The sequence below is a fragment of the Mus pahari genome, chromosome 12 (genome assembly GCF_900095145.1).
Source record: "Mus pahari chromosome 12, PAHARI_EIJ_v1.1, whole genome shotgun sequence".
Classification (NCBI taxonomy): Eukaryota; Metazoa; Chordata; class Mammalia; order Rodentia; family Muridae; genus Mus; species Mus pahari.
Window position 1 is genome coordinate 70,828,699 of NC_034601.1, and position 18,181 is coordinate 70,846,879.

Here is an 18,181-nt window from a genome sequence, read left to right on the forward strand (position 1 = left end):
CCAATTTTGTGTCCTTTTAATCATTCAAGACTGATTATGTACATAAATTAATCTTTCTGAGATTATTGGGCCATGAGTAACTTTTTAGGAGCCACATTCTTAAAGAAAAATGACTCTCCTTCGTTTAGTAGTCATCAACTTCAAATAGCACAGCAGATAAAGATAATGGGTCACGAGAGACTCATCCATCCATAGTATTGAGACTGTGACTGCAAGAGTCCATCCTAAATTTCCCCAAGTCTCAAGAATATCACCAAAGAGGGGATGTGAAGATTGCAAGAGATGAGAAGTGCAAAGAAGTCCCATGAAATGCTGTCTTTTTGAATGATATATCCGTGGCACTCACAAATTCATAGAAGCTGTGATCACTTGAATAAGATCTACTCAAGAACAAGCAAGTCAACAATCTAGCATGGATGTAGGAGTCTCTCTTGACCCCTTATCTTTACCTGGGGTGCCTTTGGAGGTTGTACTGGCTAGTTTTGTGTCAACTTGACACAGCTGGAGTTATCACAGAGAAAGGAGCTTTAGTTGAGGAAAAGGCTACATGAGACCCTGTAAGGTATTTTCTCAATTAGTGATCAAGGGGGAAAGACCCCTTGTGGGTGGGACCATCCCTGGGCTGGTAGTCTTGGGTTCTATATGAGAGCAAGCAGAGCAAGCCAGGGGAAGCAAGCCAGTAATGAACATCCCTCCATAACCTCTGCATCAGCTCCTGCTTCCTGCCCTGCTTGAGTTCCAGTCCTGACTTCCTTGGTGATCAACAGCAGTCAGTATGGAAGTGTAAGCTGAATAAACCCTTTCCTGCCCAACTTGCTTCTTGGTCATGATGCTTGTGCAGGAATAGAAATCCAACTAAGACAGAGGTTGATAGTTACTAAAGGAAGGAGATCCATTTTTTTCTTTGGGAATGTGGTTCCTAGAAGGTTAACCATGATCCACTAGGTGACCACACACTCATTATTAATTGGTAATATTAATTGGACTGAGAAGGACAAAATCCAATGGATCACTGTAATTACTGCAAAGGCAAAGAAACTGAGTTTGAACCTAGGGATCCACTTGATGGAAGAAGAGAATGAACTCCTATGATCATCATTCTCTGATTTTTGGCATTAGTGCCAATAGACAGATGTCCACACATATACACATATTAACTAAGTAAATGTTAAAAAAAAAAACATAAAATTTAAAAAGCAGAGGGTATAATGTTGAGAGGGGGAATTGGAACAGGGGTTGGATATAATAAAATATATTATATGCATGTATGTGAGTTTCAAAAAGTAAATTGTTATTTTAAATTCCTCTCTCTCTCTCTCTCTCTCTCTCTCTCTCTCTCTCTCTCTCTCTCTCTTTCTCTCTCTCTCTCTGGTGTGTCCTAACATTGAGATCTAAAACATCTGTCTGTTAAATAAACACTCTTGTCCTTCACTCTGGTTCTACCACTTTTCTCTTCAAATAACTAGATAAGCAGGGGATATATCTAGCCATTCTCTCTTGGTAACAGAAAATAATAACTGGGGATGTTTGTCTATTTTAAGCTTTAAAATATTCTATCATTTACCCGAAATCTAATTTGCCTTAATGATGGTATTTTTAGGAGGTTATGACTGGCATTTTCGCCAAATTTTTATAACAGGAGAAAAGTAGGTTATATATCTCAGAACATAATTTTATTAGGGAGGTTCTAGTAAATGCAATTATCAATTTGTTTCACAAAAACATATTTTTAAAGATTACTGAGATGACAAATGACCCCAAATGAATATATATATATATATATATATATATGTATAATGAATCATGAGTATCTTAGTGAGAACATTTCTTTTTCTTCTAGATGTTATCATTTCTTTAAATTATATTTCAAATAAAAAAATCTTAAAATAAATGCACACACGCAAATATACATTCTATAACAACATGTATGTCAGCATATGTTAATTTTTTATAAAATAACAGGTTAATTTTGGACCATAATCAAATATTTTAATATACTCTGTTAGTCATTACCAGTTACTATTAAATTACTTTTCATGTTTTTCATAGCTATTATAATCATTATGTTAAATGAACTTACAATAACAGTACTTATTTATATATATATTTATTGATAATTTTGCTTTTATTACTATAGTTGAGCTATATTCAGTTGGAAAGGCATATTTTAGTTAGTTAAAATAAATATAAATATATTAATAAAATTTGAATATATATATGCACCATATCCCTGTGTAAAATAATGTAATTTTCTGTCCTTCTATACTCAAAGCTGTTAAGATTATATCTGAAAATCCAGAAAAGATAACTAGTTTAGATGTTAGAAAATATTGGATAAACAGTTTTCGAATGGAGAGAAATGGTGTATTGTTGCTGAAGTGAATAGGAATTATAAAATATGAGAGGAGGTATAAATAGGCTATTTAAAGCTTTCTATATATGTCTAAACTTGATTTTCATTTTTTGGAACATACATTATTTCAGGTCATTAGGAAGTCTTTGATACAACAATTTACTCTCTAGAGTCTGAAATCTTACCTCAGATAGTTTTATGCTCGTGGTGAGAGGAAAATGTAATATTACTTAGACTTGAATTTCCCCATCTTCTCTTTACGAAGTCTCTATAGCTCTGCTTCATTTAGACACCATATGCTTGCTTTTATAAAAGGAACCGAATGGGTTCCTAAGGCACACAGCACACAAGCTGGGGAGGACTCGGGAGCCCTGATTGTAGCCAGGTGCCATTTGTGAGTTGCCTGTATGCTCTACCGAATCCCACCTGAAGACAATTTGAATCAGAAACAAGCAACTGGTGCACATTCACAAGCAATTTACCATAATAAATATCTACTGTGAATCCTCAAGTTCAACATGAATGGAAATGGTGAGGAGAGGATAAATAAAAATAAAATAGGCCTCATAACTCTAATAAAAAATGTTCAAGGGTCCCTAATATATGTCAGAAGACAAGGAAAGTCTTCGTAAACACTGGAAACAGTTTATAGCATAATTTCCACTTATTTTTTTCTAAAATTATTATCAAAGCAGAACATCAATAGAAGGGAGTGTATGTACCCCATCTCACTGTACATGGCTGGCTTGATTATCTTTTATTGCCAAGTTCCTGTTTCTCTGTTTTTCAGGCTTTTGCTATTTTAAAAAAAAAAACAATTAAACAAACAAAACAACAAAAACCCAAGCTTGATACAGAGAGACAATGCTGAAGACAACTGTGTCACTGTGAGGACATCAGGGAACCCTCTTCTAGGTTCAGCGGGAATGGCAGCAGTGTACAATAGTCACTCACTACTGATGCTGTCTCATCTTCAAGTAAGAAGATTATTGTTTTATAAACAAGACACTCATGACCAAAATGTGGCTCCGGAGCCAACCAAATGCAAAGACACCCTTCAAATAAAACTGCATAGACTCTGTATTGACTTCATCAAACTACATGATTTTGGTAACTTTCTCAGAAACATTTTTCAAAATACTTAACACACATTTTTTCCCCAAGAGTATGAATTATATAAAAGCAATAATGAATAATTTTGTTGGAAAAGATGTTTGTTCTTGACTTTGATAGTCTATAGTATTTCAGGTTTTTTTCACCACTTGCTATTTGTGTCTATAACGAAGGATTGTAAGACCTATTTATTACTTTTATAAACTTTGTTTTGAGGTTCTTTGATGTTTTTATACATGAAAAAAATGTTCTACTATTATTTCAGTTGCTTAAGTTTGTGGCAAATCCACTAATCTACTGGTTGGCGTATAGATACCTAGATTACTTCAGTTGGATTTATTTTTATTTCCATTTTTAAAATGCATGTAATTATTTTATGAAAACTTCCTTTCATGAAAAAGTTCTTGAAAACTTACCAAGAAGTCTATCCTCTGGCACAATAAGCACCTTTACATATTAGCTGCTTTCCTTTTCCATTATATGATGTGCTGCATAGCTTAGCATGTACCCATACTGGACACATGCACATATCTATCCTGCATTAAATACACATGATAATGCTTTCCTCCTTAGCATGTAGACAGTTACTGCAGTCTCATTAGAAACAGGTAATACTGGTATCTGTGCATTTTTCATTGTGCAGCAATTTTTTAAAACTAAAATATCATTATTTTAAATTTTCATCAATAAAATTGATTCAGTAATCCATGTGTGAGAAGATACATATTTCATTATATTTCATTTGTGAATCTTATTCTTTGTGAAACTTATAATGTTAAACAGAACTGGCTTTAGTATTGATACTTTTAAATTAATTTTTATTTTATAAAACACAATTGATATCAGGATTTTTCAGTTCATTTTCTTCAATCCTAGAAAGTGTGTTATTTTTCCCCATGTACTTTCCTTTTTTTTTTTTTTTTTGGTGTGGTCTTTAATTATTTTTTATTGGATATTTTATTTACATTTCAAATGCTACCCCCTTTCCTGGTCCCCTACCCCCCCCCCCTGAAACCCCCTATCCCATCTCACCTTCCCCAGCTTCTATGAGGTGTTTTCCTACCCACCCACCCACTCCTGCCTTCCTGTGCTGACATTCCCCTACACTGGGGCATTGAGCCTTCACAGGACCAAGGGCCTCTTCTCCCACTGAAAAAGGCTATCCTCTGCTACATATGCTGCTGGAGCCATGGGTCCTTCCACCAACTCTTTAGTTGGTGGTTTAGTCCCTGGGAACTCTGGGGGTGGGGGGTCTGGTTGATTGATATTGTTGTTCCTCCTATGGGGCTGCAAAGCCTCTCAGCTCCTTGGATACTTGCTCTAGCTCCTTCATTGGGGACCCTGGGCTCAGTCCAATGGATGGCTGAGAGCATCTGCCTCTGCATTTGTATTTTCTGAACTTGAAGTAGTGTGTTCATGTTTTTGTTTTTGGTTTTTTTTTGTATGCAGTCCAAAAATTGCATCCCCCATTTACTGACTCCCAGCCTTTCCTATGCATTTGATATATTAATTGGGTGTCATTTGCATCCCAGCAGTTCAGGGCTAATCTCCCTCTTCCTCTCTTAACAAGGTCTTAGCTAATGGAAAATTCCTTCCTCACTAAGCCAATTACTTTGAACTTTATGTTAAAATATAACTTTGGTGAGTAGAAGTCATGGAGCTTCCTGGAGAAGAGTTAACTGATATACAAAAAAATGTCCGTGTACTCCTGCTGTGACAAAACTCAGGTAAACCATTTGTACTGGCTAGTTTTGTGTCAACTTCACACAGGCTGGAGTTATCACTGAGAAAGGAGCTTCAATTGGGGAAATGCCTTCACAAGTTCCAGCTGTAAGGTATTTTCTCAATTAGTGATCAAGGGGGGAGGTCCCCTTGTGGGTGGGGCCATCTCTGGGCTGGTAGTCTTGGTTCTATAAGAGAGCAGGCTGAGCAAGCCAGGGGAAGCAAGCCAGTAAGGAATATTCCTCCATGGCCTCTGCATCAGCTCCTGCTTCCTGACCTGCTTGAGTTCCAGTCCTGACTTCCTTCAGTGATGAACAGCAATGTGGAAGTGTAAGCTGAATAAACCCTTTCCTCCCCAACTTGCTTCTTGGTCATGATGTTTGTGCAGGAATAGAAACCCTGACTAAGACACCATTATATTGATAAAGAGGAGGGAGAAAAACGACAATATGCAGAGGAAAAGAAAACAGAATCTCAGAACGCGAACGTATACATTGTGACTTGGGCTTGAAGTGGGATTTGTTTCCTTGCTTTGTTCCCATCCACACACTCTAAGGAGGTGAGCATTCCTTACCTGGAATCCCCAAGGAATAGCCCGAAGTGAAATTTGCTTTGAAGCCCTTGCCTCTGGTCTCCATGTTTGTGGTGAAAATCACAGTCATCCTATTGGTGGTAGAGAACAAGTCCTTCATGGGACCAGGTCCTGTGTACACAGCTGCCGCAAAGAGAAAGGTGACTGTGAGTTCTTAAGGTAGGACTGCATACAGCGGGGCTCACCTAAAGCATATGCATATTCTTATAGTTTAGATGCTGATTCTTAACTGCCTAATCTATTAGAAGCAGAAAAACAATTCCAGAACAAAACAATTCCTATCTACAAGTTACAGTATAATTTAGATATCCTTGTGGGATTTGTATTTCTTTGGATTTGTGTGAATATTAAGAAGTAAAATAAAAAAATAAGAAAAATAAGTAAAATAATAAACTAATTTTCCTCCATCATATATTTACGTAGGTTTTTTTTTTTTATTAAGGAACACAATTTAGCCTGAAAGTGTAAATAACAATATCAGTGGAAAATAACAACAACAACAACAAAAACCATTGGAAATGGATATAAAGGTCCAGATGAAATGTTTCCCAAGTTTTGCTCGTCCCATAGGATTTCATTGCTGATTTATTCTGTGTGTTGCTCTGACAATCCATTCCAGGAAGCTGTGATCTGGAACTCTGTGGAGTTTTCCTGACACATCTGGGGAATCCTCACTATTATCCTGGTCTGTCAGAGGGTAGAGACTCACGGCGAGTCTTCGTTTACTTGTTATAATTTTTATGTAACAATATCCTGATTTAAAGAACCTCAGGTAGATTTTATAGTTAAAGATGAACATGAGTTACAAGAAGAGCCAGATAAAACCCATTTTTTATTTTTAATTTAATATTAAATATTTCTCATGTGTAGTTACTTTAATAATAACAATAGAGAAAAATAAACATTAGTTACTTGAAACATTGTCAGCTGTTGAGAAGAAGAGAATGCCATGGACAATAATAAAATGGAGATAAAATGCAGAATAAGATGACTTAAAATATTTATAAGGAGCAGTGTTTGGATATGTTAAGGCCAGAGGAAATCTGGTTTAATAATTATTTTTGAACACCTGTTGTACATGTATTTCATAAAACTACATAGTAAGATATACATGGTACATTTATAGTTAATTATTACCAACCTTTAATAACTGTGAAGCAAATATATCAATCCTGATTAGCAAAGAATGTTCTAGAAGAGTGTAATCTCATCAGTATTGCAAACATGTCCCAAAATGAAACTCAGTGAATCCTGGGACGACTTGGCAGAAGGGAAGTCATTACCAGAATACATTGTTTGAAAAAAAAAAAATCAACAGAGTGAAAAATCTTTAACATGTTACCTTGCTATTATATTTCTGTTTTGTCAACTGTAAAATATTCCCATCGGCTTCAATGTGCTGGCTCTGTAAGTCAAGTATCTTGAGCCTCCCAACTTTCAGAGGGTTGAAATTTCAGTCTTACCTAAAAGCAGGGAGTCGAATTCTCCCCCATCTCTAACTTCAACCACATCATTGATGTCTTCTAAATCGAATTCTTGAAAATGAAGTTGAATATTTTTCCCTTTCTGTGCATTTAAATTCCATACACCTTGAAGACAATAAATAATGACAATTAATTTACAAAGTATATGTTGGTATTTTTTGTTTATTTTCATTGTTTGTGAATCTGTGTATGTGTATATGTCTGTGTGCTGGTGTGCATGTGTTTGGGGTGTGTGTGTGTGTGTGTGTGTGTGTGTGTGTGTGTGTGAGACTGGGATGATCTTTCCAGAGTGCACACAGGATGACTTGCTAAAGTAGTTTTCTTTGTCTACCATTGAGGTTCCCAGAATCTGACAGAGAACATCATGTTTATTGGCAAGAAAGAATCTTTACCTGATAAGCTGCAGAGCCAGGCTCAGCTCACCTCATTTTCTATAATCCAATAAGCAAACCCTGGTATTTATATGAAAGCATCTCCATTCATTAAAATAAATTGCATGCTGTTACTTCTTTTAAAAAAAATCACCTACCTCAATAAATGTCCCCTTTTAAAACCTAATTTCTGAGTGGGTTTAGCATTCAGATTCTCTTCTGTACTCTCCCTCCCACACTCTGAGTATTCTTACTCACACTTCAAGAGTCAACCTCTGTCTGTAGAGTAGTGACCTCTCCAGCTATTTGCATTATGCACTTCATTTGATGAAAAGAGAGGTTAAACCTTCATACTGTATATGGAACACACACATACACACACACACACACACACACACACACACACACACACACACACACAGGAGTATATATTTGGAATACTCATGGGTCTTCTTTCCATCTTAGGAAATGGCAGCATCATTTGATGTCTCACCTTATGTTGGCCCTCCTTGCTTTTTTTTAATTACATTCAACTAACCTGAGAAACTTCAATCGTGCCTCCTATGCCCATTCACTCCTCAATTCTCAATGTTCATCGCCCCATTGGAGCACAAGATACTGACACGTGTTATGTCCTGATTGGATGCTGCTGGTGCCCCCTCTCATCCTCTAGCTAGGATAAATAGATAGAAGGATCTTCCTGAAATGCAAACCGATTCTACCATGCTTCTCATACAAATTTCTGGAAATTTCCTCTTTTTTTTTTCTCATAAAAAATTCGAGTCCCGTAACACAGAGCAAAATTTTTTCACGTTATCAATTTTAACCAATTACAATTCATTGGTTTTCCTTAAAGTCTTCACTTCTTGGACTTATCTGTGAAGATCCCATTCTCGTCTCTCTATAATGCCTTTCCTTTTACTTGTATTTTAATAATATCTTGAACATTTGTAAGAAGAAATATTCTTTTTCTGGGAGGAGCCTACCACTGGAATATTCATTACCAAATAACCTAAAAGCATACATAAGTCACATTTACTATTATATAATACAGGTTTATGTATGTATATACATGTAAATATATATATATATATATATATATGCATGTATCTATTGATTTATGTATGTATATATACACACATATGTGTATATATATGTATATATATATATATATATATATATATATATATATATGAATTAATAATGACTCATATATAAAGAATCCATGAATTTGAAAAAGAGTGAGAAGGGGTATATTGAGTGATTGGAAGGAAGAAAGGAAAGGGGAAATGATACTATAATATAATATCAAAAATAAAAACAATAAAACTTCTTAATTTAAGGTTGTCTTAGATTTTTTTTTAAAAAAACTTTATGCAAAAGATATAATTATTGGTTGTCTTCAACATCAAGTGTGAAGTAGAAAAAACAATCTTTGCTTCTACTTTCAGATCATGTTAAACCAATGTTTGCATATTCATTCATTCTGCTGGCCTCTGTTTGCCTTGACATGCCTGCTCATCTCTATGAAGAAGGCTCATATCTTAAAATCCATTGTCACTGTCATTGTCGGCACACTCACGTCAGTGGCTCAGTACTGCATTCGAGTCCCAACTAGATATGGTCATGGAGAAAGCATGGATGTTTTTCAGCCCATTCCTCTGGAATTATGATTTTTGTAATGAAGGATGGAGAACCTGGATTTGTAATGCAGGCTGTGCAGTCTTCGGATAACTATGGTGAAGTTCTCTAGGTAGCTACCCTGGCCCAGAAGTAGCTTTTGCACATATTTTTGTAGGTCATTTTCTCTAAATTTAGGTGCTTCAATAGCCCCTTCATTATTAGTTCTTTTGTTCTGGGAGTCTAACCATGTAACCCTAGCTATAGTCTTCATAGCGTCTAGTATGTGTTCTCTACATGTGAAGATATTACACTGGCTGGTTTGTAACCCTCTCCATTGGCCTTGTTCTATGTAGCTGGACATAATCTGGGGATTATATCAATGAGCTAGGAAATGATAAGTGAGAAATATCTAAAGCAAGGGAGACTGCATCAAGGGCATTACTTTTATGTTTTTATTCTGGAATTACAATTTTAAAAAATCCTTTAAAGAATAATTGTGGAAATTTATTGAAATAATGTATGGTGAACACCATTATTTGTCTCCCTTTAAGTTGTTAATGAAAAAGTAGGTCATAAATTTGAATTAAAAAATTAGGGAAGAGTTTATTGGAGGCTTTGGAGGGAGAAAAGCAAAGGAGAAAATGATGTAATTATAATATTCTCAAACATTAAACAAATCATTCAAGAAGTATTTCGTAATAGTAAACACGTTAGTGCATTCATTTTGACAAATTCATAATCTACTTTGTTCGTTTAAGAGGGACCTAACCTTGCTGTATACATTTTTCTTTGGTAAACTGGGAAAGAAATACTCACAGGAAGCTTGATTGGGATATTTGTCTGGAAAGTTTGGAGAACTGAATGTTGAATTTGGCTCCCATAGTTCAAACGGTCCTCCGCAGTCAGCTGAAAGGAATTAGCAAAGAATCATTAACAGCACCATTCCCATTCCACAGAGATTCTATTAGATGCCAGACATTGTACAATTACATTTCTTACAATGCCAGTTCTGACAGATACATTTTTGCATGCTGTATAAATTGTTGGGGAAACAATGACAGCACATCAATGCCATTACTAGAAAAGTTCTCAAAATCTTTATATTTTTATTGCATTTATAAGATTTTAAGAGAATATAATAGTGTTTAGGGTTTCATCAAGGGAAATATTTTGCATATTTATTTGATCAAGAGAAATATTTTGCAAAACAAAAGGGAGAAAATATTAGCTGCAGGACAACATGGATATTTATAATAGAGCAAATCTTATTCCTGCTATCATCCTAGAAGGGCCAGTGCTGGTAAGTCCCTGATCTTGCAATCTGGACTTTCCTATTATTTTAAAAATCCTTTATTCCTAAGATACCGGGTAGAAGTGTCACTAAATGTTGAAACACTTGGTAGCTAGGAGGGGGAGAATGGTACCTTTTTCTCCTGTTTAATAACTCTTCTGAGGCAACGCATGCTGGTGAACACCTGCAATGCCAGGTCTTAGGACATGAAAGCAAGTTATTTGAAATTTAAAGCCACCCTATGCTAAATGAGAGTCCATATAGAACCCCCCCGCCCCCCAGCACAACACAACAGCAAGTCTTAGTCTTCTTTTCTGGTTAGATCTGTAACTCAACCTTTTATAAGAGTCAATTGGCATTACCAGGCTTTAATTAAAATTCATTAGAAATGTATCTAGTTATGGCTAAATCTTCTAGTTCTGACTATAATTAGATATGTTAAAATTCCAAAAACACTTAGCATATTTTATTTTATTTTTTAGAAACGGATCTGAAACAGCTTAATCATTGACTATTTTAAGCATCCTGATTCTAATGCTTGTTTCCATTGTTCTATTTAAAAATGATTTCCAAGCGTGGTGGCGCACACCTTTAATCCCAGCACTCAGGAGACAGAGGCAGGCAAATTTCTGAGTTCAAGGCCAGCCTGGTCTACAAAGTGAGTTCCAGGACAGCCAGGGCTATACAGAGAAACCCTGTCTCAAAAAACCTAAAATAAATAAATAAATAAATAAAAATAAAAAAAATAAAAATAAAAATGATTTCCAAAATGTAGGTAGCCTGATTTAATTGTATGAAGTATTTTTGCCTTTTAGTGAGGGCAAATGAAGTTAGAATTTTTTTTTTTTTTTATGCTTAAGAAGTCAGAAATCGTATTGGAGGAGGGATAATTAAGTTAATTCAGAAAAATATATCCACACAAAGTCTTCATTCACACCTTCTTTCTAACAGTTGTCCACCAGTCTTTTTTACCTAAACCACTTGAACTCTTTGTGAATGTGTGCATATGCATGTATTTTTATATGTGAGATTGTTTAGGCATGCATGCATGCGTGTATGAGTATGCTTATTTTTGTTTCCATAGGTATTTGTGAACATGGGTGAATGTGTGTGTGTGTGTGTGTGTGTGTGTGTGTGTGTACTTGTGTGAGTTTGTACACGTTTTTGTGTGCGGTTTCTGTACATGTACATTTGTGCATTTGTTTGTGTGCATGAAAATCTGTGTAAACATGTGTAATTGTATATGATTGTGTGTTTGTGTGTGAACCTGCTTTCTGGGTCCAGCAAGTCTTTGGGAGGGGTGGAATGATATGCTTCCTGCCCTTGTATCAGAGCCAAAAGGGCATGGGCCTCCAGTAGTGTTGGTGGCATAAGAGTTGTTTGTATAATAATGAACATAGTTTTAGATTCCTCTTTCAAGGAGTATCCTTCCAGTTAATGTTAATGACTCCATAATAATCAGAGACAGCAAGAGTCTTGAGTTAGGGGGTGTGGCTGACGTCTCAGTAAAAGGGTAAATGCTGAGATCCTCAGGACAGCCCTTAAAACTGTGGAAAAGTACTCTAAAAACCTGAGTTCAAAAGTATATACAGAAGAATGGGTACAGAAAATGTGGTACACTTACACAATTAATCAGCTATTAAAAACAATGAATTCATGAAATTCTTAGGCAAACGGATGGAACTAGAAAATATCTACCTGAGTGGGGTAACCCTGTCACAAAAGAACACAACACACGTGGTATGCTGATAAGTGGACATTAGCCCTAAAACTTGGACTACCCAAGATACAGTTCACAGACCACATGGTGCTCAGGAAGAAGGAAGATCAAAGTGTGGATGCTTCAGTCCTTAGAACGGGGAACAAAATACTCATGGGAGCAAATGTGGAGACAAAGTGCAGAGCAGAGACTGAAGGAAAGGCCATCCAGGGATTGCCCCACCTGGGGATCCATCCCATATACAGTCATCAAACCCAGTCACTATTACAAAGAACTGCTTGCTGACAGGAGACTGATATAGCTGTCTCCTGAGAGGCTCTGCCAATTCCCGACAAATACAGATGTGGTTGCTCACAGTCAACCATTGGACTGAGCAAGGGGTCCCCAATGGAGGAGTTAGAGAAAGGACTAAAGGAGCTGAGGCAGTTTTCGACCCATAGGAAGAACAACAATATCAATTAACCAGACACTCCAGAGCTCCCAGGAATTCAATCTTCTACCAAAGAGTACACATGGAGGTACTCATGGCTCTGGCCGCATATGTAACAGAGGATGGCCTTGTCAGGCATCAGTGGGAGGAAAGGTTCAGTGTAGGGGAATGACAGGGCAAGGAGGCAGAAGTCCTGGGTGAGTACCCTCATAGAAGTGGTGGTGGGGTGGGGGGTGGGGGTGAGGGAGGATGGTATAGGGAGTTTCCAGAGGGGAAACTTGGAAAGGGGATAAGATTTGAAATGTAAGTAAATAAAATATCCATATATATATATATATATATATATATATATATATATATAATTTCTCAACTATGTAAAATATAAAGATATAATATGAATTATATGAGGGGTTTCATGAATCTTAAAGTCCAAAAGCAGCTAGATTATTGTCTGTGCTTAACAAAAGGAGACAGATCTCTGAATTTATTTATTTGCAATTTTTTTTTAAATATGTTCTTGCTGTCTCCTAAGAATGAAAAGACTGGGTCATGGGATACTGATTCATAGGATACTCAAAAAGGAACCTGGATTAAATGACTGGATTGATACGTAAAATAAAAGTCTGGGCTTATGAACTGTAAGAGACAATCTATTCAGAGAAATTTTTTAGAATAGTAAGAGAACACTGCTTGGAGAAATGTCTCAAGCAGAACATAGAGAGAGAGCTATCTGGAGATTTTCAGAGAAAGAACAGAGGGAAAGCAATCTGGAAAACTGTCTCGAGCAGAACATACAGCTCCAGCTTGGACCCATGATTTGACTTCATGTTGTTTGTTTTTGATGCTCTCAAACACCCCTTCTCTCAGGAACCTGGACCTAGCCAAGATTGGTCCTTCACATCTGTGACTTTACTCACATGTGTGTTCATGTGAATGTTTATAGTATGCATTTGTATACATTTGAACAGAAGTGTATTTGTCTGTATGCATGTGAGAGTGTTTATGTCTTCATGAGTGTATGGTTGTGTTAATGGGTATGTAGGAATGTGTGCAATTTGTTTAAGTGTCTACATTATATATTTATGAATGTGATTGTGTATGTTTGTTTAAATTATAAGTGTACTTATCTGTGAAGTTCATATGCATGTGAATGTGTGTGCATATGAGTGTGTGTTCATGTTTGCAAATGTACCATTGTGTTTCAGCTTGTATGTGTGTATATGTGTATGTCAATGTATATATGTGTGTGTATGTGTAGTGTATGAATGTGCATGTTTGTGTGTATTCATGTGAGTGTAGTTCTACATGTGTTTCTATGTGCATGCATACATGTATGAATATGTATAGTTCTGGGTATTCATAGGTATGTATGTGTGTGTATCTGTGAGTGTGTGTATGTATGGCTTGTATGTGTGCCTGTGTGTGTCTATCAATGGTTGAGTATATTATGTACATGTGTGTTTCTATGAATACATGGTATGTGCATGTGGCTCTGTTTATGAACTTTTGCATATATATGTGTGTATCTGTGTGTGTTTATGCACATGTGAATGCATGTGATTTGGTGCTGTTTCATACATAAATGTGTGTTTTATATGTTTGCATTGTCATGTGCATTATCTATATTTATGTATGTATAGTGTGCATGAATATGTATGCATGTTTGTATAGGTTTACATGTGTTTGATTTGTGCACAAGTGTGTTTTCATGTTCACATTATGATTTTTCCCATTTTCTATTTAAAAACAGAAAATTTCTACATCAAACGCTGCAATTAACACATAGGTAATATTTTAAGAGTTCAAAGTTTTATATAAATGAAACTTAAGAGAGAAAGATGAATAGATAGCACTTTAATAATCTCATAACCAGAAGTAAAGTTATGTCAGTTGTAACTGTAAGCCTAATCAGGCAGGTGATTAACTTAGTATTTAATCTGCAAACAGAAATCTTGGGAAAGTCATTCTTTCAATGTGCTTAAGATGCCCATTTTCAAAAGATATTCAAGCCGGGTGGTGGTGGTGCATGTCTTTAATCCCAGCAATTGGGAGGCAGAGGCAGGAGGATTTCTGAGTTCGAGGCCAGCCTGGTCTACAAAGTGAGTTCCAGGACAGCCCGGGTTACACAGAGAAACCCTGTCTCAAAATAAACAAAAACAAAAACAAAACAAAACAAAACAACAAAAGATATTCAAAGTATAATTTCTCATTAAATAACTGACCATCAAGATTCCTTTAATCTTTGGCTGAAAGTTGCTTCAGTGGCTGGTTCTGTGTTAATGACTATGAGCAATTCGGAAACCATTTTATGCCATTGTAGATAATACAGCAAAACTCATTTTAATGGTGGTATTCCCACAGTGTGACTGTAGCACATGATTCTTAGAAGTGTCATAGACTCATGATGTGTGATTCTAGAAATTTTAATCAGGCTATGCTAATATGTAAGCACTGCCCACATAGCCAATGAAAATAATGTAGGCTAATTAGCCTGGGGGTATCTTCCTGTTAACAGTATTAAAGTCTCACATTTTAATAGTCCTACTTCTGTTCCTTCAAATGTTTGTATTTTGATTTGTCTTCCATTATGCCATAGGGATTTTTATTTTCACAATGTGTTTTTTTTTGTTTGTTTGTTTTTTTTGTTTTTTTTTTTTTTTAGCATTCTCCAAGTTAGTTTTTAAAGATAGAGTCTGTTTTTGAGGGATTCTATTAGTAACCTCTGCTTAAGCCCAACACTGATAAGGTCTGTGTCCATATGGACATGTGTTCAGGAGGGGAGGAAAAGTTAATTTTCACTCTTAGAAGAGAGTTCGAATTAAACACATGCGGAAGAAAAGAAGATAAGAAATGAAGACATAGTTGCAATTACTAATAGGCTTGTGATTGGTAGTCTTTTATAGTGTTTATTATGACTATTTATTATAGGAAATAATAGATACAACTTGAGAAATAATAAATCACATTGAATTTGTGTGAAATAGATTTCAATATTCTCAATTATCTATATCTTAGTAATATATAATAAATCTTTTGATATTATATGGAAAATGTTAATAAGTTTATTTTAGTATCTAAAATTAAATCTGTCTTGAGAATTAAGTGTCTGATTTTAAATATGAATAATTTTAATACATTATTGTAACTTCATAATATAAATAGTTTTATGCAATTTGTGACAAATTGGTTATATGTTTTTTCATGAAAATCAAATTTTATTTGCTCCTTAAAATTATAACCAATGATTACAATAAGTGAATGCACTGTTGTGAAAATAGACTGATGAAAACAGTACAGAGTAGGAAAACGGTCCTTGATGAGAGATTCTGTGAGTGAAATTAGTATCTGTGTGTACTAGGGGTTAACAATTAAACAAATACCATTGAATGCTGGTCTGCAGGAAAAAGCTAAGACAGCATGAATGCAGATTGATTTTCACATGGTTGTTTAGTAAATTAACTTTTACTGTGTGCTAGGAAATGAAAAATGGCTGAAATCAGGATACAATAGAAAAAAATATTAAAAATAGTGAACATTAAAATAGCTAAAGCCACTTTTTTCTTAATTAGTCAAGAATTCCGGAAGTAAATCAGGGTCTGGGGTCTAGATTTCTTTCTGTCTACACTTACTGTACTTCATCACAGAATTTCAGGATTGTTTTCTAATCAATATGATATTTGTCCAATAGAATATTAGCTTTTATAAATTTATCTCAGTAGTTTCTCCATATTGAAATTACCATTAAAAGGGTCATCCTGGAGTTGATGGGGCACAGACTAAAGTCACATGGTAGAGGGACACCTGGAGCTGTGAATGTCCACAGAAGTATATTCAAAAATAATCTCAGAAGTGGAGAGGGCATAGAGTTTTATTATTCACCCACTTGTCTGAGATTTTCTTATTTAACTGCTATGTAAAGAGTGAAACGTTTTAGCAAGTCAATCATAATTTCCTTTTATTTTTGCTTAAACAAATCAGTGATTTTGAATCTGAAGCGCTCTTTAAAAATAGGACTTCCATTGACCCAACTGCAAAGGACATTAGAAAGAAATTGTTCAGAATGCAATGGGTGGTAATTAACATTTTATGCTGTGCTAAACATTGGCTCAAAGGGAACCACTTGGAAAGTGGAACACACACACTCTGGGCAAATTTTAAATTTCTGTTTTAAAATCTGATGGGTTGTTCTAACAGCACAGTTTTCCCCATCTTAAAGTGTGCATAGATGTCGGACTTTTGTATATTGAGACACTGTGGGCCTTTTTTTGTTGTTGTTGTTTTATTACTGAGTAGAATATATGGCGATGCTATATATAATACAAATTTTAGCATGGACAACCGTGTTGCAGTTGTTTATTTTATATATGATGCTATATAATATGTTATCTCAGATTTTATATTTTAAGTAATGTAACTTGGCTAATATCTTAAGTATGCAGCAATCGAGACTTTTTGATTAATAGACACTGACACAGACTGAAGAAGTCTGTCCTCTTAAATCATCAAAAGACATTTAGTTTATAGGAAATACTCATCAAACCAGTAGTGATTTTAAGCATATAATTTTAGCATAAAATGAGACATAATATAAATATAGAGAACCCACACAGAATAAAAATAAGACCACTGTTATCCAATGCCACCACGCCCAAATTATTGCATTCATATTGGTATCACTTCAAAGTTTGGTTCCAGTGAAAATGTGTACTTCAAAAACTTTTGGATGTCAAAAGAATGTGGCATAAACTTCAGGAGCTGTGTTTAATATTTATGGATTATTAATTTCATGTGATAATAGGATCCAGATAGATACAATGAAACACAGGTGGGCTAAACTGAGCAAAAGCATTGGTGTTGAGGAGCGGCCTTGCACTCCATTCCCAGAACTGGAAAAAATAAAATAAAATCTTCACTTTTGCCAGAATTTAGCACAGTTTTGTGGTACCAGGGTCCTTACTCCCTGTCATAAAGCTCTCTGAGTGCAGCTCTCGTCCACACGTTCCTTACTTAAACCTTGTCCTTTTTACACTTTTGCCGTTTAATGTATTTGTTTTTATATCATGCTAAAATTTTCACAGTCGCCTATACAGATACCTCATAAGTGTTTTTGGAAGTGTCATTCACAGACCAGATTTCTATGATTTAAATGAATGACAGAGATACTGCAGAATTCAGGGAACATCTAAACTCATCAATATGCAAGGAGAATAGATATAAGTCTTTGGTTGGGATATACGTCCAAGATGGCAGTGGGAGGCCAGGATGAACTGCATCTTTATTTAATAGAAGCTCATTTGCTAAAAGGCATCAAATACCAGTCATTTTCTAGAAAAGAACTTTGGGTTTGTTAAAACCACTTTAAAAAAAGAATACCAAAAATCTGCTTCTGAAAAATTACAACAAAACAAAAAGAGATGAATGTAGTTTCTCTCTCTCTCTCTCTCTCTCTCTCTCTCTCTCTCTCTCTCTCTCTCTCTCTCTC

General features: G+C 35.4%; 1 protein-coding gene across 2 annotated transcripts in view; it reads right to left on the bottom strand.

The window, feature by feature from the left end:
• Positions 1-18,181, bottom strand: part of Tmprss15 (transmembrane serine protease 15) — a 116,934-nt gene that overhangs the window by 35,299 nt on the left and 63,454 nt on the right. For both annotated transcript variants that reach the window (XM_021209664.1, XM_021209663.1), the window contains 3 exons: positions 10,075-10,164; positions 7,244-7,369; positions 5,763-5,903 (listed from right to left, as the gene is read on the bottom strand). In XM_021209664.1, the coding sequence (XP_021065323.1) occupies positions 5,763-5,903; positions 7,244-7,369; positions 10,075-10,164 (357 nt within the window). The remainder of the gene's footprint in view (positions 1-5,762; positions 5,904-7,243; positions 7,370-10,074; positions 10,165-18,181) is intronic.